The sequence below is a fragment of the Eleutherodactylus coqui genome, chromosome 2, assembly GCF_035609145.1.
Source record: "Eleutherodactylus coqui strain aEleCoq1 chromosome 2, aEleCoq1.hap1, whole genome shotgun sequence".
Lineage (NCBI taxonomy): Eukaryota > Metazoa > Chordata > Amphibia > Anura > Eleutherodactylidae > Eleutherodactylus > Eleutherodactylus coqui.
The window spans coordinates 292,513,776-292,537,996 of record NC_089838.1 but is presented as its reverse complement, the minus strand read 5'-3'; the positions used below and the strand labels follow the sequence as shown (position 1 = coordinate 292,537,996).

General features: G+C 47.5%; 1 protein-coding gene across 1 annotated transcript in view; it reads left to right on the top strand.

Annotated features, from left to right (window-relative positions):
- Positions 1-24,221, top strand: part of COLGALT1 (collagen beta(1-O)galactosyltransferase 1) — a 62,787-nt gene that overhangs the window by 16,839 nt on the left and 21,727 nt on the right. Inside the window, exon 8 of the mRNA XM_066593227.1 lies at positions 294-400. Coding sequence (XP_066449324.1) covers positions 294-400 — 107 coding nt within the window. The remainder of the gene's footprint in view (positions 1-293; positions 401-24,221) is intronic.

The following is a 24,221-nucleotide window of genomic DNA, read 5'->3' as shown; positions in this document are numbered from 1 at the left end:
AGATGATCAGTGACTATAACAGGTGATGGGATGGTCAAGGAAGACGTCCAGGTCCCTCTTGTACTCTTTTATGAGTTCACCATCACCACATCCTCAGGCAGAGAGCTCCATAGCCTCACTGCTCTTACAGTAAAAAAGACCCTTCTATGTCTGTGTGGAAACCTTCTTTCCTCTAGAGGTAGAGAATGCCTCCTTGTTAGAGATGAAGGACGTTTTCATGATGGCCCAACCATAGAGCAGACCATAAGATGGCCATCTATCACTTCATCCTCCTCATTGACTTCCCTTCACAGATTTTCCTCATTAATTTGAAGCGTCGGAAAGACAGGAGAGACCGTATGAAGACGACCCTTTATGAGCTGCAGATTGACTTCAAGCTATCTGATGCCGTGGACGGCCGGTGAGTTGGAGGACGGTTCAGATTACATTCTGCCTGCCTGCATCTGAGATCTGTCATGATTTACCAGCTCTGTTAGAGGATTTCTACCCTAACTGTAAAGTCTACTAACTATTATAAAGTTCTAGCAGAAGCCAAAGTGTCTGGTGATTAGATTTCCTCTACTTGTGGAGTTGTTGCCATGAATCTATCCAATTATGGTGGCCATTAACCCCTTCATAACCAAGGATGTCAGGGTACGTCCTGGAGCGTCGGGGTATGTATGAAGAAAGATCGCGAGGTGACCTCTCTTCATACAGTGCGGGCGTCAGCTGTTTATCACAGCTGACACCCGCGGGCGATAGCTGCAATTGGCAGTGCGGCCGATCGGGGCTATTAACCCTTTTAATGCCGCTGTCAATTCTGACAACGGCGCTTAAATCCCCTGAAGGATGTGAGAGCGGGGGAGCCGCTCAGGTGTCATGACAGCCTGGGGCCTTCTGAAAGGCCCTAGGGCTGCATTTGGAGACTGCCTATCAAGCCATCCCCGTGCGGTGGCTTGATACGCTGCCTGTCAGAATGCACTATGACGTAATGCTGTAGCATTACGTCGTACTGCAGGAGTGATCAAAGCATCGCATGTTGTAGTCCCCCAGGGGGACTTTAAAGTAAAGAAAAAAAAAAATGAAGAAAGTTATGAATTGTAAAAAGAAAACAAACCAAAAAAGGTAAACGTTTAAATCACCCCCCTTTTGCCATATCTATAATTAAAAAAATCTAAATCACAAAATAAAACTACATATTTGGTATTGTGGCAAGTGCAGCCATATTGGTTGTCGCTGCTGAATGATATTCTTTACAACTGATTAATCAGATTGTAATTGATTATTTTCAGTAAGTATGAGAATACATTAATTACCAAACTTTGGCTTCTGTTCCAACCTCTGCTTTGCTAGCCTATGTCCAATGGGAGGGGGTTAAAACACGGTGGAATTTATCAGTGCAGAATTTGGTGCGAGACCTACTTCCATGTGGGTGTGGCTTGTTGGGGTGAAGCATGGCCGCTGTGACCCGACAGACTTGGGTGTAACTTATCCAGAAATCTATTCCATCTTGTAGATGGTATAGACATATTCCTCCATGCATGAGAGGCCCCGGCTGTGCCTAATGTATGAAGATGGGACAATGCCTCTACAGCGCCACCTATTGGAAAGCAACATTCCAGCAAGCCAATGTCAGACTTTTTAACAAGCCTTGTAACAATGCCTGGGAATTGTGCGACAAAGCCAGAGTCGTCTTCAGAAGGAAAATGTAACCCTGTACAGACAGACTTTGTTCCATCGTCCCATTTGCATATTTCCCAGAGGAACATGGGTGACCTTCTAAGTCTCCTCACTCATTCTCCATACTCTACTTAGGGAGAAACTGTAACTTCCCAACCTACTGTACAAAGGGGGATATCCCTCTTCATAGCTTAGTCACATATTGCACCTACAGTAATCCTATTAAAGGGGTTGTCCCGCGAAAGCAAGTGGGTCTATACACTTCTGTATGGCCATATTAATGCACTTTGTAATGTACATTGTGCATTAATTATGAGCCATACAGAAGTTATTCACTTACCTGTTCCGTTGCTAGCGTCCCCGTCTCCATGGTGCCGTCTAATCTCAGCGTCTAATCGCCGGATTAGACGCGCTTGCGCAGTCCGGTCTTCTTTTCTCAATGGGGCCCGCTCGTGCCGGAGAGCGGCTCCTCGTAGCTCCGCCCCGTCACGTGCCGATTCCAGCCAATCAGGAGGCTGGAATCGGCAATGGACCGCACAGAAGAGCTGCGGTCCACCGAGGGAGAAGATCCCGGCGGCCATCTTCAGCAGGTAAGTAAGAAGTCACCGGAGCGCGGGGATTCAGGTAAGCACTGTCCGGTTTTTATTTTTAACCCCTGCATCGGGTTTGTCACGCGCCGAACGGGGGGTCTATTGAAAAAAAAAAAAACCCCGTTTCGGCGCGGGACAACCCCTTTAACTGTTTGAAACCCCAATCTTAATAATCTCCCCGCAGTGTTGTGTTTTCTGTCTTTAGCTGTCAGATATTGGCGGAAGTTCAATAGTACAAATGAAACCCACATAAACAGGGCGGCTTTCGTTCTAGTGTCTTCTTTCATTCTCGGTCCATGGTTTATTTTGTGTCGTTTTGTTTACTTTTTTGGTTTTGTTATTTTTTTGCAAACTTGGCTAGCGTTAGAGGTGTTGTGTCTGAGGGTGCTTTTTACATGGGGCGATATATCATTCACCTGACCGAACGACTCATTTGCTTTCAAAACAATGACTTTTTACTTTTTATACGTGTAGATGGTTTAACTTCTCGTAATTTCACTCGTTTTTGTTTGGTAGTGTTTAGATTGAACGCACATGCTCATTAGATATGTGCGAATGAAGCCGTTAGTATGTGCATGGATATATGTGATTGGCTGTTGGAAGAATAAAAGCGAGTTCTAACCCGATCATAAAGTGCTTTACATTGGCTGTTAAAGCATGGAATGATCACAGAAGTACGCCATGACGTACGCCATAAGAGCGCCATAACAGCATTGAGGAAAGTTATGCCTCTTATTTGTTTTAATTCCTGCTGCCGATGTCCAAAAACTCAGTGTCCGTAGTCGCCTTTCCAGCGCTGCCGCACCGTTCTGTATACAGGACATCACTGGCGGCTGCTGCTGCCAATCAAAGACCTCGGCGCTTAAACACTGAGGTGGCCAAAATGAAGGGCATGTGGGGAGCCAGAAAAGGTGGGTATACATCCCGTACTTATTTTTGGCCATGGAGAGCAGGAATTAACCCCTTAAGGACATGGCCTATTTTGGTCTTGGGCCTCATGTCCACTAGCTAAATTGACTCACTAAATCCGCGCGGGTGTCCTGCTCACGTGATCCTCGCCCATAGGAATGCATTGGACACCCGCAGGTAAGTGAATACCCGAGGATGTCCTTTTCCCCTGCTGCGCGGATCGCACGTGCGGGAAATCACCCGCAGCATGCTCCATTTTCTGCGGGTTTCCCGCACAGACAGCTCCCACAGGCCTTCCATTGAAGCGTATGGAAGCTGTCCGGATCCGCGAGACACCCGCTGCTGAATTTCTGCTCTGCCGCGGGAGCGCGGGAGTTCAAAAAAAGAGTGCACGGCGCGCACATCCGCCTGGCAGAAAAAAAGATCTTGCCACGCAGACGGGAACCCGCACCATCTGGATAGATAAGTAAAATCTATTTTCAGGCCTCAAGTCTACGGGAAAGGAGGGACCCGCTGCGCGATTCTGCATGGAGAGTCCGCGCAGCCCCGAATTTCCCAGTGGACATGAGGCCTTAAGGAAGCAACGATTTTTGGCAAATTTTAATCTCCATTTTTTTTTTCAAAAGCCATAACTTTTTTTTTATTTTTCTGTCGGCGCGGCCGTATAAGGGCTTGTTTTTTGCATGGCGAACTGTAGTTATCGGTGCCATTTTTGGTTACATAGACTATATTGTAAAACGTTTTATTTTATTTTTATGATCGCAGGAAGAGAAAACGCATCAATTCTGCCATAGATTTTTTTTTTCTTTCTCTTTAAGCGTTAATTATGCAGCATAAATGACAATACATTTTTCTGTGGGCCGGTACGGTTCCAAGGATGGCAAAATTCTATTATTATTTTCCCCACTTTTCTGCAATAAAAAACCTTTTTCGGGATTTTTTTTTTTCTAAATCACTGCATTCAAAGTTCTGTAACTTTGGTATTTTTCCATGGACAGGACTTTTTTTTTTTTTTTTTTTTTTTTTGTGAAACGAGCTGCAGTTTTTATTTGTACCATTTTGGGGTACATACGGCTTTTTGATCACTTTTATAGCGTTTTTTTGGCGTATTTTATTTTTTTAAACTTTTTGCCGTGCAGTATAAGAAGCATGTTCAAATTATTTTACCCGTTGTTACCGACACGACAATACCAAATATGTGGATTCCCCCTTTCTTTTTTTTTTTTTTTTTTTGTTATGCTAATATGAGAACACAAGTTTTTTTGGGGTTTTTTTTTTTTTGTACATTATTTTTCTTTGTGTTTAGAGAAAAAAAAAAAAATTGTGTCCCCCTGGGGGACTTACACCATAGCAGTGATCGCTATGATAAGGCATTGCAAAACTTCTCTCCTGCAATGCCTTATCGCTTGTTATAGCAATCATAGGTAGTGGTAATACAGGACGCCTGTAGGTGGCGTCCAGTTACCACGGCAACCAGCCAGGCTCTCGCTGGTTGCATGTAATCACGCTCCCTCTGTAAACTCTTCCCATGCCTCGATCTACATAGATTGCGGCAGGGAAGGGTGTTTTCAGCGGTAGGCCGGCTATCAGTGACAGCCGACTCCTGCTGCCAGATAGCGCGAGATCTCTTATGATCTCTCACTATCCACATTACGTGTACGTCAAGTTGCGGGAAGGACCCCCGCTGCCGGATGTCCTGTGAAGGCAATGGGGTTAAAAAAAAAAAAAAAAAAAAAAAGACCCTTTTTTTGGGGGGGGGAAAGGATGATTTTTTTTTTTTTTTTTCCATGATTATGACATGGTCTGTTTGGTTTTGGGGTTCTGACCCCCATAAATCATCTAAGCGTAGAGCCTCCTTCTCTCAAGCGAATGGAGCTGAGCTACAGTATCAGGCATGGTGACCTCCATTGGTCTCACGTTGATGGCTCATTCTTGGATCTCGGTGTCTTAGATGTACTTTCCATTCTGTTGCACCTTGGAAATGTCTACATATATTAAAATCTACTTAGGTGTCTCTGTATATGAATGGAACGGAAACCCTTGGCTGTACCTGGCCGGAGACTCTGTGTCCTCTCACCGTTGGACATTCTCCTTTCCACTGTCTGAATTGGTCTGTTTCCTTTCTTCGGAATGGTGTATTTCGAGTCCTTGGTGGCATCTGGGCCGTCTGCCTGAAGCATCTGCTTTCCTGTGTATTAATAACCGTGTTTGACCTTGAAGTGGTTTTTCTTGTCTTAAAGGGCCAACAACCTAAGAGCATAGCTTATATCGGTGCCGTAGGACGAGCCGCTCCATTCTGTCGCTCGCATGTAAATGTTTGTGGAGGTTCTGGAAATATTGGCCAGTTGCCTGAATTTCGGATCTGCCAGCTGCAGAACTTGTTTTTATTAAGCGTGAAAATCTAGGTTTTTGTTTCCTCCCGTTACTGGCTGAGCCAACGTTCTCTCCGACATGGAATACGTATTGAGGGTCGGCTTACATTAATGTCATTGTAGGTCTACTGGTCGTCTAAATATTTATATATTTTTGAATAGGTTTCATTGAGCGAGAAAGGATTGTTACATTGTCCCAATTTTCAAACTATTGATACAAAGCTTCATTAAAAGATAATTGTAGCTGATAACAATTGTACATATAAAGAGCTCAACTTCTCTTCTTTTTTTTTTCTTCTAATTGCTTAAAAACCACATAAACATGCAATAACTGGTGGTTTGCAAACACAGTATACCTCCAATAAGGTTTTATGTAAAAACTCAATGAGTTTATGTAATGTTAAGGGGGATTTCACATCTGCGTTGGAGCCTCCAGTCGGAGGTTCTGGCTCGAAATAGAAGCCGCGCAGCTTAGCGGAAGCCGAATGGACCCCTTTTATAGACTTTGGCTTTATGGGTAGGAGCTAAACTTGCAATGCCTACGTGCATCAGAGCTGAGGAGCAGCGCCATTTTATTAGGATACTTCAAGTATTATCAAGAAGGAATTTGGTTTGGTTCCAAAAGCAGTTAATACTTGGACAATCCCCAAAAATGTGTTCCAAGGTGCCATTGTCACTAGAGCATCTCCAGCATTAATCTGAACTTGTAGGATAAATGGCACAAGGCGTATACCCTTGTATTAATTTTTGCCCTAAAAGAGGCACTGGGTCTTATTTTCGGTGGATGTCTTAACTTAAAAACAAACAAAACAAAAAACAAACACAAAAAAACAACATTCTTACCCTAACGGGCACCGTCTGGGTCCCTCCCGCTGGTCTCCACAGTCCTGGCAGGCTTGTTTGCAGTTCTCAGCACCAACAGAACATCGCTTGCTGGTAATGGGGTTTGTGAATCCCGCCTCCGGCAAGCGATTGCTTTGATTGGCTGAGCTGTGGTGCTTGAGAACCAATCGCAGCCATTTAATGTGATGGCTGTGATTGGCTGAGCTGTGATGCTTGAGAACAATCAGAGCAACCATCAGGGTTTACAAACCCCGTTGCCAGCATGCAATGTTCTGTCGGCGCTTGGAACTGTGGAGACCAGCGGGAGGGACCCAGACGGTGCCTGTTATGGTAAGTATTTTTCCCAGGACGTCTCCACGACAGCACCACCTGAGATCGCCTCCTCCTGATAGGACAGGAACACACCGAGAGGTTAAAATCCCCCCCGTCCTCCCCTCAGTGTTTTCCTGTCCTGGAAGCAGGATCACCGAGAGGGGCTGGTGGAGACGCCAGCCCGAAGAACGTACCGGCAGATCGGAGGGCAGTGGTCCAGCCTGTCCTCCCTTCTTGCAGAGCGGCTCCCGGGACGCCACATGGGGTGGTTCCCCCGGGCCAGGTTCCTCCCGCGGCGGCCCATGGGGGGTTCAATGCGGGGCTCCAGCTCTCCTCTGTGCCGGCTTAGGAACGTGCGCGGCGCTTCCGGCTTCCCCTTAACGAGCAGTGGGGGGGGGGGGCGGGGCGTCGCGTCATGTGACGAGCGCGATGACGTCACCGCGCAGGGCACGGACGGCGCTCGGAGGGGGCGGGGCTAAAAATTAAAGGCGCCAAAATTCAAAAAAATGATTTAAAAAGGAACCTGAGAGAAGATGGCGCTGAGCGAAGAGGCCATTCAGTGAGTATTGGCTTACTGCCCCAGGAGTGTCTGCAGCACCAGTGACAAAGCAATGAGTGCTCCAGCACCAGAGGTCGCGGAATGTTCAACCGCGGCGGCAACCGTAAGTAGCCAGTGGGGCAAAACAAGGCATGCATATTCGTATGTTACTAATGAATGTTGCATCCTTACACGCAAAATTTTGTTTATCTGCCAGGGGGATAAAAGAGATGCCCCTCCCAGAGCCAAAGCTAAAAAGTGCGCAGAATGCAGCGCAAGACTACCGGCTTCGCATGTGAGACCCTTATGCAAAACATGCATAGCCAAGCTGGTCAAGAAGGAATCGGGCGGATTCCTCGAGGACGTCAGGAAGCTCGTCCGAGAGGAAGTGCGGTCAGCACTGACTACTCCTAAAACGCCACCCAAGGGGGCAAAACGCCAAAGGAAGGCGCATAGCCCAGAGGAGCACTCAGACTCTGAGGAGAGTTCGGGATCGGAACCAGAAGAGCTGGTGCTCGAGGAGTCCTCAGAGGAAGAGGAATACCAAAAATACCTCTTCCATAGAGAAGACCTAACGGAACTGATCAAATCCGTTAGAGCCACACTAAAAATGGAAGAACCCAGGGAACCCCGTTCAATGCAGGACGAGGTGTTTGGGGGGTTAGGAGAGAGGAGGAAGGATACATTCCCGGTCCACAGCAACATAGCCAAATTAATACTCAAGGAGTGGAAGAAACCCGACAGGGGCTCCTTCTCTTCTAAAGGGGTTAGGAGGCACTACCCGTTTGAGGAGGGGGTATGTGCGAAATGGGAGGAAGTACCCAAGGTGGACGTCCCAGTGGCTAAGGTGGCTAGGAGGACAACATTGCCCTTTGAAGACGCCACACAGCTTAGAGACCCAATGGATCGGAAGGCGGAGGGCCTATTAAGAAGATCCTGGGAGGCAGCTGCCAGTACGCTCAGGCCAGGGGTGGCAGCCACGTGTGTCGCCAGAACCCTGGGAGTGTGGCTAGAGCAACTGGAGCTGCATATCTCGAGCAAAACACAGAGGGAACAAATTATAGATTTCCTCCCTATGCTAAAAATGACCACCAACTTCCTGGCAGATGCAGCAGCGGAGTCAGTGAAGCTTTCGGCAAAAGCAACGGCCCTAACCAACTCGGACAGAAGAGTCCTGTGGCTGAAGTCATGGTCGGGTGACCTAACATCAAAGAATAAACTGTGCTTGCTCCCCTTCTACGGCCAGTTCCTCTTTGGTCCAGATCTGGACAAAATCCTAGAAAAAGCGTCAGACAAGAAGAAGGGATTCCCGGAAGAGAAACAGCGTAAAGGGAGGACCTTCTTCCGGGCCCCAGCACAACAGCCGGTACCATATAGAGGCAAAGGCAAGACTGGCCGCTGGAGTTACCCCAAGGGAGGCAGAGGGAGGAGCTTCCTCTTCAACCCACACCAGGGGGAGCCAGCCAAGCAGAAGCCCTGACGCCATCCCAGTGGGGGCGAGGCTGCAGAGCTTCGCGGATCAGTGGGCCTCGATTTGCAGGAGCACGTGAATCCCGGAGATCCTGCAGCAGGGATACCGAATCGAACTGGTATCCCTCCCCAGGAGAAGATACATTACCACGCGAGGTCCAGTACAACTGCACCCACTCCAGCAGGCGGTACAGGACCTACAACGCCTAAGAGCAGTGTCCCTCGTGCCACAGGAAGAGGAGACCTGGGGGCATTACTCCAGTCTCTTCCTAATAAAAAAACCCTGTGGAGGTTCACACATGATAATAAATCTAAAACCCCTGAACGTCTTCGTCAAGTATCGAAAGTTCAGGATGGAATCCATCACATCAACAGTAAGGTTGATCCCCAAGGGTGCCTACATGGCGTCGATCGACCTGAAGGACGCCTATTTTCACGTACCAATCCACAGGGACTCAAGGAAGTACCTAAGGTTCGCGCTGGAGATGGGCAAGAAGACAAGACATCTCCAATTCAGATGCCTGCCCTTTGGAATCTCCTCAGCACCCCCGCATCTTCACGAAAATCATGGCGGAGGTTGCAGCATACCTAAGGCAGAGGTCGATTCTGATAGTCCCCTACCTGGATGACATACTAATTATAGCCGAGTCCAGGGAACACCTAGCAGAAAACTTGGCAACAGTGCTCAACCTATTACAGTTCCTAGGTTGGATAATAAATTGGGAGAAGTCCAGCCTAAACCCCAGCACGGAGAAGGTGTTTTTAGGCATAACATTCGACTCAGAGGCCCAATGCTCCTTCCTCCCCGAGTCAAAAGGGCAGAAAAACGGGAATTTTTTCTTACCGATAATTCCCTTTCTGGAAGACATCATGACAGCATACGCTGGAGGTTGCTCACCTGCTGACCTGAAGGGACAGGAAGAGGCAGAATATAAAAAGCACCTCCCCTCCACCAACACCAGTGCTTTCCAAATGACCACAGTGACCAGTTACTTAACCAGAAGGTGTGTTTTTATTGACATCACACACCTCAGAAAACAAAGTTAAAGCATACACATTACCTCATGTGTTGGACAAACTAGGGTAACCATGTTGGTAAGGGGGGGAAAAAAGCCCGTATGCTGTCATGATGTCTTCCAGAAAGGGAATTATCGGTAAGAAAAAATTCCCGTTTTCCCCATGACATCATGACAGCATACGCTGGAGGAATACCAAATAAGTGGCATGGGCTTTTTAGGGAGGGATTACGGCTTGGAGCACCTTCCTACCGAAGGATGCGTCCTGACTATATTTAAAGTCCAGCCTATAATGTTTGATGAAAGTATGGCCTGAAGTCCATGTGGCTGCGTTACAGATTTGCTCAATCGATGCGTGCGCTCTCTCCGCCCAAGAGGATGCCACCGCTCTCGTTGAGTGGGCCTTCAATCCTTCTGGAGGGGGGATGCCCTTGGCCTTGCAAGCCTCCTGGATGGCTCTCCTGAGCCACCTGGCGATCGCATCTTTAGAAGCGGCCTTTCCTTTGGCCTGCCCCTGAAATTGAACGAAAAGTTTGTCAGACTTCCTGAAACTTTCTGTTGCCTCGAGGTACGCTAGTACCGCTCTTTTGACGTCTATATTATGGAGCTTTTGTTCTTTTGCATTTTTGAAATTTTGGCAAAAGGCTGGAATAACTATTGGTTGGCCCCTGTGGAAATCTGACAATACTTTAGGCTGGAAGGATGGGTCTAAAGAAAAAACTATTTTGTCCGGGTGGATAGTCATATATGGGGCCCTTCGTGAGAGGGCCTGGATTTCCCCCACGCGTCTGGCTAACGTAACTGCCACAAGCAGGGCTACCTTGTATGTCAGCCAGGCGATGGATAGATCCGTAATCGGTTCAAATGGGGGGTCGCATAAGGCCTGAAGGACTATGGTTAGATCCCAGGGTGGTGCCGTGGCCCGTGTGAATGGATGTAATCTGCTCGCCCCTCTAAGAAATCTCCTAATCCACCTGTGCTCCGCTAGCGCGAGATCGAAGAATGCCCCCAAGGCCGCAATTTGGACTTTGAGCGTATTCGGACTCAAACCTTTATCCAGGCCCGCCTGGAGAAAATCTAAGATTTTCCGGACGTCTGGCTGATCCAGCTGCTGGATGTCCTGGCCTAACCACTCCGAAAATTTTTTCCAGACTTTGGAGTAGATTTTGTGTGTCGAGGGTTTAAGGCTCTCGCTAATGGTGGAAATAACCTTAGGGGAAAGACCCTTTCCTAGGAACTTTACCCGCTCAAGCTCCAGGCCGTAAGCCTGAACTTGTGAACTTCCGGGTAAAGAAGAGGGCCCTGCGACAGTAGGTCCGGTCTTGTTGGAAGGTGGAAGGGCTCTCCCACTGACAGGGATCTCAGGAGGGGGAACCACGGTCTTTTGGGCCAATATGGTGCTACAAAAATTACTGTTAGGGTTGACTGCAGTAATTTCCTTAGCAGAAGCGGGATTAGTGGTAGAGGGGGAAAGGCATACGCTAGGTCCCAATCCCAGGGGTGAGAGAGAGCGTCCGTGCCCAGGGCCTGTTTCTCTGCGCCTCTGGAAAAGAAAAGCCGGCATTTGGTGTTTGCGCTTGACGCAAAGAGGTCTACTTCTGGTACCCCCCACTTCTCCACAAGAAGGCTGAACACCTCTGGATGGAGTTCCCACTCTCCTGGGTCCACTTTCCTTCTGCTTAAAAAGTCCGCGGCTGAGTTCTCGGCTCCTCTTATATGAAAGGCCGATAGGGACTTTGTTGTGCCTTCCGCCCATTGAAGGATCCGCCCCGCCAGTCGTTGTAGTGGAGGATTCCTGGTGGTACCCTGGTGGCGAATGAGTGATACTGTTGTCATATTGTCTGAGAAGATCCTCACATGTTTCGCCACTAATCGTGTTTGCAGGCTACGCAGGGATTTCCATACAGCTTTAAGCTCCCTAAAGTTCGATGAGCTAGCTTTCTCGTGAATGTCCCAGGCCCCCTGTACATAACCGCCTTCAAAGTGGGCCCCCCACCCTTTGGCGCTGGCATCGGTCGTGATTATTACGGCCGGGTGCAGATTCCAATCGGATGCCTGAGACAGGTTGTCCGACGACACCCACCAACGGAGTGAAGCTCTGGCTTCCGCAGAAATAGGGATTGTCTGATCAAGCGAAGCCTGCAACTTGTCCCAATTCTGGAGAATTAGTGACTGGAGTCCGCGACTGTGGAATTGGGCCCAGGGGACCACGCCGATGCACGAAGTCATTAGTCCCAGGATCCGCATTGCGTCTCTTATCGTTACCCTATGTTTTTTATATAGGTTGGAACATTCCTCTATGATAAGATGTTTTCTTAGGGGAGGAAGGGACGAATTTTGTAGACTGGAATCCAGGATGACACCCAGGAATTTCTTCCTGGTTTCTGGCTCCATGTTGGATTTTGACTCGTTAACAATCCAGCCAAGCTCCTTAAATAATTGCAATGTGGACTCCAAGTGTGATCTCAGAGCAGACGGGGAATCTGCCACCAACAGGAAGTCGTCTAAGTAGGGGATGATCATGACACCCTGATTTCGTAAGAAGGCCACCATTTCCATCACGACCTTGGAAAAAATTCGCGGAGCCGAGGAGATTCCAAATGGTAGGCAGACGAACTGGAAGTGGCGGATTTCCCCCTCCACCCTCAGCGCAAACCTCAGAAATTTTTGTGAGTTGGCGTAAATAGGGATATGAAAATAGGCATCCTTAAGGTCTATTGTAGCCATTACGTTATCCCTGGCAATTAAAGGAGTTGCAGTTCTAATGGTTTCCATTTTGAATCTCCTATATTCAATGAATTTATTCAGTTGTTTTAAATTGATAATGGTGCGGTGGGAGCCGTCTGGTTTGGGAACCAGAAAGAGGGGGGAATAGAAACCTTTTCCCTGTTCCTTCTTAGGGACTGGGATAATTGCGCCGAGACCCTGCAGGTTCCGTACGCCCTCCAACAGAGCCTGTTCTAGGCCTGGAGACTGGGTTGGGGTTATCATAAACCTGTCCGGGGGGCGGGATAGTAGCTCGATCCTGTACCCCTCCGCCACTAGGTGCAGTACCCACTCATTAGTTGTAATACTACGCCAGCTATTGGCACAGCGAGTCAGTCTACCCCCTACCGGGCCCGAAAGTATGGGCTGAGGGACAAAAGTTAAAGTCTTACCCCTTCCGCCCTTTGGATAAGACCATCTTCCGGTCTTTCCCTTCCCGGCGTACATAGACGAGGGATGAGGGGTGAAGGGTCTCTTGGGTGGTCTGGTGGCAGGCAGTCCGTGACTCTTGTCAGCTGCTTTCTCCAGCAGACGATCCAGGTCTGGTCCGAATATACGCCCGCCCCGGAACGGTAGGGTACATAGCCTATTTTTGGACGCTGCGTCCCCTGACCACTCTTTCACCCACACTGCCCTTCTGGCGGTGTTCGATAGGGCTGCCATGCGGGCTCCGAGGCGGACTGTTTCCATCGAAGCATCTGCCAGGAACCCTGTTGCCATTCGCAGCAGAGGGATGCCGCTTGCGAACTCCTCCCTAGGGGCTTTTTGGTCGACTAGGGCTGCGAATTGGTCCAACCAGATTGCCATGGAACGAGCCACGGAAGTGGCCGCGATGTTAGCTTTCATGATGAGACCGGAAGTAGACCAGGCTTTACGCATGGATGTGTCCACCTTATGGTCCAACGGGTCCTTTAAGTGGGACGTATCCTCAAAGGGCAATCCGGACTTACTGCAATTGCCATGGTATCCAGAAACGACTTTAGGTATCTCGTCCAAAAAGGACACTTCATCTCCCGGAAATAACAGGCGTTCTTTAAATTCCCTGGGGATTAGCGGAGCCTGATCCACGCTCTCCCACTCATTTAGAATCAGCTGCTTGAGTGTGGCGTTTACGGGGAATGAAGATTTTTGTTGCGGGAGTAACCCCGCGAACATATCCTCCTGGACTGTGCGGGGTTGCTGCACATCTTCCTCCACCTGCATGGTCCTGCGTACTGCTTTTAGCAGCTGATCCATGTCCGCGGTAGAGAAAAGATATTTCTTGTCCTCCTGCGCCACTTCCCCGTCAAAATCCACATTTTCCGCTATGTCGGAGTCAGACTCAGACACCGCCGGAACCGACCTGCGTGTAACCCCGGAAGGCCCAGGTTGGAGGTCTGAGAGGGAGGACTGCACTTCTTCTCGGACAACTGACCGAATTTCGGCCATAAGGGAAGTTTTTTCCTCCTGCATAATTTTCGCGGAGCAGGTAGCGCATAACGTTTTGGTGCAGGAGTCGTCAAGTTTGGTTAGACATACTGGACATTTTTTACTCCTGCGTCTAGCCTCCCTCGGTTTTTGAGTATCCCTGTCCTGTAAGACAAGGGAAACTCTGTTAGTCGGGAAGTGTATGTAGTGCAGGTGTAGGTTGGTCCACTGGACCACTTACAGTTAGGAGGGTCTCTGGGTCCTCTCTGGTCGACATCTTGCGCCTTGCAGGAACGCTTCCTGTGCTTAGGATCGTTCCTTAGCGTGGAGAAACACCACCAGCTGATGCAGGGGCAGCAGATTTTTGAATTTGGCGCCGGCCGCGCCAGGCCACGCCCCCTTTGCGGAGCGTCTGACGTCACCGCGCTGTATCCGAAGCCACGCCCCCTGGAGCGCTCCTGTCGGCCCTGGACCCGGAGATGGTGGCCGCCGCCGTAATGACGGCCGCAGTGGTGCCGGCAGCCCGTACTTGGACCCCGGCCCACCGGAGATGGCGGCCGCCGCCCGAAATGACGGCCGCAGTGGTGCCGGCAACCCGTACTTGGGCCCCGGCCCACGCAGTCCCCGGAAAGCTCCCAGATGGGGTCCTTCCCACTGGGTTTGCCGGGGCTGCCCGAAAGATCCACACCTGCCGCTTCGCCGGTAAGTCCTCCTCCGGCATGGGACAGCGTTGCTGGAGTTCTGCCGCTGCTGTCCTGAAGGGACAGGAAAAACACTGGTGTTGGTGGAGGGGAGGTGCTTTTTATATTCTGCCTCTTCCTGTCCCTTCAGGTCAGCAGGTGAGCAACCTCCAGCGTATGCTGTCATGATGTCATGGGGAAATCCGACACATGGTGGAATCCTTCATGCAGAGACGGTCATGCACAATCCGGGAGGCTATGTCCCTCCTGGGAAGTCTAACCTCATGCATCCCGGGGGTAGCATGGGCACAGGCACATACCAGACCTCTGCAAGCAGCAGTCCTCTCAGCATGGGATGGCAGACTTGTGATATAAGGAAGATCCGCAGCAGACAAGGAGATGCTATAAACTGAGAAACCTAGGAAAAGGAGTCCACTGGATACTGAACTCGGCGGTGCAGGTCACGACAGACGCAAGCTCCTGGGGGTGGGGGGCGCACGTCGGAGACCAGCTCCTACAGGGCCCATGGCCACTGGAGACGAAGCACCAATCCTCGAACTACAGGGAGCTACAAGTGATCTGGAAGGCCCTACAGCACCTGGGGGACACGGTAAAAAAACCAACACATACGAGTACTATCGGACAATACCACGGCAGTGGCCCATATCCGACACCAGGGGGGCACGAGGTCGCCAGCTTTACAAAGTATCACACAAAGAATATTTCGCTGGGCGGAGGGCCGCATCATCTCACTGTCGGCAGTACACTTGAAGGGATCTCTGAATTAAAGAGCAGACTTCCTCAGCCGGGGGCGTTTAGATCCAGGGGAATGGTCTTTATCCCAGGAGGCATTCCGGATGGTGACGGACAAATGGGGTCTCCCACAACTGGACCTATTCGCGTCAAAACAAAACGCCAAGGTGAAGAACTTCTCCTTCAGGCGGGAGGACCGACCGACAACGGTGGACGCCCTGAGCCAGGACTGGGGAGGAGAACTGGTGTACGCATTCCCCCCTATCCCACTAATCCCAAGGGTACTGCAGCACTTCAGGTCACAACCGTGCACCCTGATCCTGGTGGCTCCCTTTTGGCCAAGAAGGAGCTGGTTCAGCCTCCTAAGGAACCTGAGCATCCAGGAGCCAGTCACCCTTCCGGCTCAAGAGAATCTCCTAACGCAGGGACCCCTGAACTACCCCGACATGAGCAGACTCCATTTAACAGCTTGGTTACTGAAGAATCCATACTAAGGGGCAGGGAATTCTCGGACAGGGTAGTCAGAACGCTAATGGAAAGCAGGAAAGATACTACCAACCGCATATACCAGAAAATCTGGAAGAGGTTTACCTCTTGGAAACAGGAGAGAGGCTCCTCGAGCAACAGGGCGGACGTTCCTTTGATCCTGGACTTTCTACAGGACGGCCTGGATATGGGCCTCGCCCCAAGCACCCTAAGAGTCCAAACGGCAGCCCTTAGCGCGCTATTTGACACTAAGCCGGGGACAGGTGGATCAGTAGATTCCTAACAGCGGCAGATAGGCTACGACCCAGGTCCACCAACATATGCCCAGACTGGAATCTTAATTTAGTCTTGAGGGCCATGACAGGGGAACCCTTCGAACCAATTGAGGGGCTCTCAATAAAAATGCTCACAGTGAAAACTGTCTTCCTAGTGGCAATTTCCTCAGCCAGACGGGTCAGCGAGCTACAAGCCCTATCCATACGCCACCCGCTCCTCAAGATTACAGACATCAAATTAGTCTTTAAAGCAGACCCGACCTTCTTACCTAAAGTAGTATCCCCATTCCATAGGGCCCAGAACACCGTAATCCCCTTGTTCTATAATCACCCAAAAGACGAGAGCGAGCGAGCCCTAAATTGCTTAGACGTCAGAAGAGCGGTCCTGACGTACATCGAGGCTACAAGCCCATGGAGGCAGGACGACAACCTGTTTGTCCAATTCTCAGGCCCTAACAAGGGAAAGAAAGCAGCTAAAAGCTCTATAGCCAGGTGGATCCGCCTGGCCATTAGCGAGTCATATAAGGCTTCGGGGAAGGAGGCCCCCTCGGCTCTTTAAAGCCCCTTCCACGAGGGCAATAGCGACCTCATGGACCGAGCACAGCTCGGCGTCAGTAGAGCAGATATGCAAAGCAGCAGTATGGAAAAAGCCCCATACTTTCGTCAAACATTACAGGGTAAAGGTGCAGCTTGATGAGGACATGTCCTTCGGTCGTATGGTCCTCTCAGCGGCAATCCCACCCTAGAATAAATTTAGTTGATACGTCTCAGGTGGTGCTGTCGTGGAAACGTCCTGGGAAAAGTACGATTATACCTACCCGATAATCCGGTTTCAAGGAGTCTCCACGACAGCACCCGTACATTCCCTCCCTAAAAATGTGTATATATGTATATAAAAAAATAACTAAATAAATAAAAAATAGAGGGAGAAAAAAAACAGAGAAAAAGTACCAGATAGGTAAAAAGTTTAAGTTAGCTCCTACCCCGGCAGTTTCGTTATAATACACTGAGGGGAGGACGGGGGGGATTTTAACCTCTCGGTGTGTTCCTGTCCTATCAGGAGGAGGCAATCTCAGGTGGTGCTGTCGTGGAGACTCCTGGAAACCCGATTATCGGGTAGGTATAATCCTACTTTTTTTTTTAATAATGTAGTGTCGCTAGGGCTTATTTTCGGGGTAAGGCTTATATTCCAACCCCCCAGCAATCAGGGTTGGGCTTATTTTAGGGGTAGGTATTAGTTTCGGGGAAACACGGTAGAAGTGAGATACTGACGATGGAGGAGCTTCCTTGTCAAATCTAAATGAGATGTACATTTTGAAATCGAGCTCGCTCATGTAAATGTTTCATTCCCGTCTTCTATGTCTGTAGAGATACATAGATCTCTTTCCCAGTAAAGTAAGCCAGGGGCCTCTTTCCCATCCCTCAGAGATCTATCCGAAATAACCGGATAAAGTCTTAAGATGCCTTTTGGCAGCTTTCATGTAAATTTGAGAACACTAATTCAAACATAGTTTGGGGAAGAGAACACAATATAGGGGTCTGAGTAATAAAATGGCGTATTCTGAGGAACTCCTTAAAGTCTTTGTTAGGCATGTGAGCTTTGGCAAAAATGTCACTAAAGAACATTAGGTGATTACCTTCCCACGTATCGGAGATTGAACCTCTCCCTGCAGTGATCCAGTCACTAATTGAGATATCTGGGATAATAAAGGTATCGCCTGTGAAGGTAATTCAGGAAGTCTGAAGGGAATAATAGATTTGGAAGTTCTGTGTTTCCACGCTGTGATCCCAGCGTCTATAGTAATAGGAGAGTTGGGTCCAGAAACTCAGAGTTATTACCTTAATAAGACATCAGCAGGAATACGAGTGTCTGGAAACTTTTTATGTTTCCATATTCGCCCAGTGCTCTGTGACGGTATTGGCTTTCCAACATCTGGCTTGATCGATTATGGTCGCATAGTTAGTAATAATAAACTTGTGTAAGTCTAATCCGCCTGTATAGATGGAAAGATATAAGGTTTGGGCTGCCGCAGGGAGCCATTGCCCTTTCCAAACATGTTTTAAGAATTTGATGTAGTTTCTGGAGGTATGCCCTGGATATATGTGATTTTTGGAATTATTAGCATCTTGATGGTCGTTGGTTTTTATGCCGGCTAAAAACCAGAGCTGAAAGACAATTGAACGAACAGTGCACGACTGCCCGCGTTTATGTTTAACGCTTATCGCTCACTTTTAGCTGTTGTAACGAATTTTGAATGATGATCGTTGCATGTAAAAGGGCCTTAACCCTGCAGGTAATGAAGATTCTGGGTTGGTAAGGGCTATAATTACATTATCCGCAAACAAACCGATTTTTGTCTTCTCTTCCCATCCTATCGTAATTCTAGTTCCTTACCTATTGCGCTAAGGGCTCCATAACCAGAGTAAACATTAAAGGTGGTAACAGACAGCCTTGTCGAGTACTGTTGGAGATATTAAATGTTTTAGAGGTGTATTCTGAGGTTTTTACATACTATGTTATTGCAACAGCAGATGTGAGGGAGTGTAGTGCCATAATTGAGTCATATGCTACTCTAGATGTCCCAAATTGTAAGTGGAATTTCACTTTGGTATCCCCAGTGGACTTAGTCAAACTACTTCTATGCATCGAAGGAAAGAAGCAGAGAAGACATCTGAGTGTTTTTGTTTTTTTTTGTTTTTTTTCAATAAAGTTAATACTGTTTACAAATCTACAGGTACTGCCAAGAGAGTATCTACCCTTAACAAAACCTACCTGATCCTGAAAAACCAGTTGGTAAAATCTCCGCCAACCTAGTGCCTAAAATCTTTGAATATATTTTTTGGTCCGTGTTAATTAATCATATACTGCGGAAGTTTTCAGGTCTATCTGGGATTTTCCCTGGTTTAGGGTGGATTCAGATGACCGTATATCGGCTCGGTTTTCACGCCGAGCAGCTATACGATGTACTCATCTGGAGGGGGAGGGGGGGGGGCGAGATAGAAGAGCCAGGAGCAGGAACTGAGCTCCTGCCTCCTCTCCACCCGCTGTCCGCCCCTCTGCACTATTTGCAATGAAAGGAGGTGGGACGGGCGCGGGGCTAAGTCCTGAGAATTAGCCCCGCCCCCACCCTGCCTCTCCTCATTGCAAATAGTGCAGAGGGGCAGAGAGGGGGCGGAAGCTCAGAGCACTGCTCCTTGCTCTTCCAGGCTCCCCCACTGCAGAGAGAGGCGACGTATATCGGCTGGGCGTGAAAACCCAGCCGATATACGTTCGTCTGAATCCAGCCTTAGGGGGAGGAGTAATCATGGAGTGTAACCTCTCTTTAGGGATTCTACTCATTGTTGGTATATAGTTAAAAAGAATGAATATGACAGGATAAGGCAGACTGAAAATCTTTATACTAATAGTTTGTGTCCCCTAATATAAGCTTTATGAGCAAACCATATTGTGGATGACTGTTTTAAGGCGTGCAGTTGAACTGAATAAAAAAAATTGAGTAGTGAGGATGTTTTAGTCAAATATTTAAAGGAATATAAAAAGTAATTGTGGAGTGGGGGGGGGGGGTGTTATTATGGGTTTCAGAAATAATTCAAGATTGGCGCGTGATCGGACCAAGTAATTATAACGATCTTAGAATATGCTACACGTTGAAACAGATCAGTGAAGAACATGCCTGTGCGAGGGCAGGTCTTGTGCACGTGTGAAAAGTATTACAACTTTTGTACATAAGAAAACTTGTGTGGTGTTCATATAAATTTGTGGTTTTATCTGTCAAACAAAAAGCAGAGGAGTCTAAAAATGGTTTCATAACCCTGTTAGTATCACTTGAAATCAGGACAGACCCATTCTTATAATGGTTGCTCTTTCTTGGGGGGGGGGGGGGAACCCACAAAATTTAGTTTGTTTTTTGTTTGTGGCATTTATGACTCCTACAGCATAACTTTATATTGTTTATTGTCCATCAAAGATGTTTCTATTGGGTTGATAAAGATTTTTCACCGCAATGACTACCCCCTCCTCTTTTGTTAATTGCTTGAGCAGCGAGAATATATGGGAACTGTGTTTGTTTCTTAACCCTATAGTGTCTACTTGATTAAGGTGTGATTCTTGTATGCACAAGATATCTGCTTTCAAGCTTTTAGCCTCCTTCCAGTAACTTTTTCTTATATTTCCATCGTCGTAGTTGAGCAAGGGCTCATTTTTTTGCGGGATGTCCTGTAGTTTCTGATAGTACCAATTTGGAATACATACGACTTTTTAATCACTTTTTATTGCGTTTCTTCTGGGAGACGGGGTAACTAAAAAAGTGCATTTCTGGCGTTCTTTATTTATTTATTTTTTTTCGGACGACGGTCACCGTGAGGGAAAAATAATGCACTACTTTAATCAGACTTTTACGGACACGGCGATGCCAAATATGTATTTTTATTTTATGATCTAGATTTTTAATAATAGATATGGCAAAAGGGGGGGTGATTAACTTTTTTTTTTTTTTTTTTTTTATTGGAAAAAAAAAACAAACCAACTTTATTTATTATTTTTTTTATTTTTATTTTACTTTGAAGTCCCCCAGGGGGACTACAACCAGTGATGCTTTGATCGCTCCTGCAGTATAACGTAATGCTATAGCATTACGTTAGACTGCCTGTTAAATGGCAGTATATCAAGCCACCGGGATGGCTTGATAGGCAGTCTGGTAAGGCAGCCCTGGGGCCTTTCAGAAGGCCCCCGGCTGCCATGACACCTGCACGGCTCCCCCGATCTCACCGCGGGGTGGGGGGGGGGGGGGCGTACGGGACCCCCGAACTATTCGGGGGATTTAAATGCCGCTGTCAGAATTGATAGCGGCATTTAAATGGTTAATAGTCGCGATCGTCCGACCAGCCGATGGCAGGTGTCAGTTGTAATAAACAGCTGATGCCCGCACTGTATGAAGAGAGGTCGCCCCGCAACCTCTCTTCATACATACCCCGCTGCTCCATGACGTACCGTACCTATACGTCATGTAGCGGGAAGGGGTTAAAAGTAGAGCCCTTTTAAAAAGGACTGTTAATATCGCTCAGTGTAAAATGACTTATTTGGAAGACTAATTAACATCATGCAACACAAATGTGTTTGAGTATGCAATGACCCTGTAGTGATGATGTAAAGGGGGTTTAGAAGGTAAGGACATCTAACCAAGATGTGCGTGTATGCCACTCCTGGGCTACGATGCACGTAGTATGTAAGGCATCCTGGTAAGGATACTACAAGAAAGCTGAATAAAGCTTAACCACAATAAATGACATTAGATAAGAACTAGTAATGTTTGCCCTTCAACCCACACAAATGGGAGAAGGCGTATAGGCACTAACTGATATAATTTACGTATCTAAGGGGTTGATTTTGTCACCCATCATCTTGCAGTCTCTTAGCTTGCTTCCCTTGGAACAGTAGTGAGTCCTCAGTTCTGGAGAAGCTCTGTCAGCTTGGCAGGAGACTCAAAAACTAGTTTCTTCCCCTCTCTTGTTACCACTAATTTCACAGGAAGCCCCCCCCCCCCCCTACCCCCCCAATATTGTTGGCAGTAGCAAATTCGGGACGTCTTGCCAGAGTGTCCGCAGATAGATCAGTAAACATGGAAATGTCTTTAAATCTGTCTGGAAGGCTTTCCGCATTCCTAGGCGCTAGCATCACTTTATCTATAACATGGTAGAAATGTAAACGGGCGATAACGTCTCTTGAATTGATGCAGGTAGAGATTTGGGTTTTGGTATTCAGTAACTATTAACAGATCAATTTAAGGTCTGTGCTATCTGGAAGAACTGCAACCAAGAAATCTAAGATATTCTGCAAGTTGCTCCAACTGTTTCAGGTTTGCCACAGAATCGCATATTGTTACGGCGAGAGCGATCTTCCAAATCTGCCACTTTCAATTTCATTGCTCCCACCTCCTCTATAGCATTATTTATATCCAACAACTTATTGTGACTGGAGGAGGATTCTGCTATTTTAGATTCAATGTGAGAATACGATCTGCTTGTATGTTCTTTAAAGTGGCATTTATTTTTTTTCTGGAGTGATTTTCTCAAGTCCAGCAACGTACTGTAGCTTTAGGGCAAGGGTGTCAAACTCCTCTCCCCCGAGGGCCACATCTGCCTTATGATTGCCTTCAAAGGGCCAATTTTATAATTGTAAGACTGTATAGTAACAATGACCTCCATGGTAGTCCCAGTAGTAATAGCTTCCCTCCCCCCACAGCCCCTCAATCCCTTTTTCCTTAACCCCTTAGTGATGGCCCTAGAGTGTTTTTACATCCTGCTGTTGCAGGACATATATGGAGGGAGATTTATTACAGCTGACACCCGCGGGCAACAACCGCAATCGGCCGTTCAGCTGATCACGGCTATTAACCCTTTAAATGCTGCTGTCAATTCTGACAGCGGCATTTAAATCCCCCTGCGATGAGATCAGGGGAGCCGTGCAGGTGTCATGGCAGCCGGGGGCCTTCTGAAAGGCCCCAGGGCTGCCTTAGTGGACTGCCGATCAAGCCATCCCCGTGGGGTGGCTTGATAGACTGCCTGTCAAAAAACAGTATGACAATTTATGTCATACTGCAGGAGCGATCAAAGCATCGCTGCTTGTGGTCCTCCTAGGAGGACTAAAAAGTGCAAAAATAAGAACAAAAAAGTTTTAGTTATTTAAAAAAAAGTTAAAGTTAACCCCCCCCCCCCCCTTTGCCATATTTGCAATAAAAAAATCTAAATAATAAACCAAAAATACGTGTTTGGTATCGCTCAGTCTGTAAAAAGTCCGATCTATCAAAGTAATGTATTATTTACCCTGTACGGTGAACGTGGTCCGGGAAAAAAAAATTTAAGAACGCCCGAAATGTACTTTTTTGGTCTCTCTCTCCGAGAAAAAATGTAATAAGTGATCAAAAAGTCAATTGTTTGCAAAAATGGTACCAACGAAAACAACAGGATGTACCGCACAAAATGAGCCCTTACTCAACTATGTCGGCGGAAAAATAAAAAAGATATTGTGTGAAGAATATGGATACAAAAAATAATTAAAAAAAAAAAGTATCTTAAAAAAAAACAAAAAAAAAACTACGGTATATATAAGTTTGGTATTATAGTAATCGTATTGACCCATAGAATAGTTATTGGGTCATTTTTGTTGCCGTTTGTGCGCCGTAGAAACAAGACGCACCAAAAGATGGTGGAATGTTGTGGTTTTTTTTTTTCGGTTTTCTCTCCGCTTAGAATTTTTAAAGTTTTTTTCAGTACATTATATGGTACAACAAATAGCACCATTGAAAGATACAACTTATCCCGCAAAAAACAAGCCCTCATACAGACATCGATGGATAAATAATAAAAGAGCTACGATTTTTTTAAAAAGGGAGGAGAAAATGGGGGGGGGGGGGGAAGCAAAAATGCTCCGCCACTAAGGGGTTAAAGGTGAATATTAAGTCTGCAAGCGGCCTCCATCCTGGGGCACGGTGGGAATGGTTGTCTTAGAATAAACAGATACAATGAGATTCCGCTGCTGTTCCGCATTCGTCCTGACTCCGGGGAGATTAATGTCATTGATGATTGGCATCACAATTGCCAAATTGTGTAGTAATAGTTCTCGGGAAGTAAAAGTGGAAACCTCACCGAACAAATACTTGGCAAGAAACGCAGCCAAGAGCGCCACGGGGAGGGGGCCTGGCGGGACGCCCCTGGCAGTCTGGGGTTTTATGTCTTACTTGATCTGCACTATAAAGTATCTTGCAGTTTGTTACATTTACGCTCCTGTGGCCAACCTAGAAAATGGACACAAAATTCCCTGAAACCTCGCTCCTGTAACCCAGCTGAGAGGAAGGAGTTAAACATCTTATGTAGGAACATTAACCCTAGAAAGAAGTGATAAAGTCAACAAAATATACGTTATTTCGGTCTGCGGGTCTTTCTGTGTTCCTGGGGAGACGGATGACTTAGGGGGGCTTCTGATGCCGGGTGGGACTCGTTCACATCTGCATTCTTGGTGGTTTCACTCTGCTGACCCGCCAGAGATAACCAGACGGGACAAGAAGAGGTCGTCTTACTTCCCGGTGATGTCAGTGGTGTGTTCTGAGCCTCAGTTCTCTTTGGTTCCATCTACTTTCCATAGCAGCG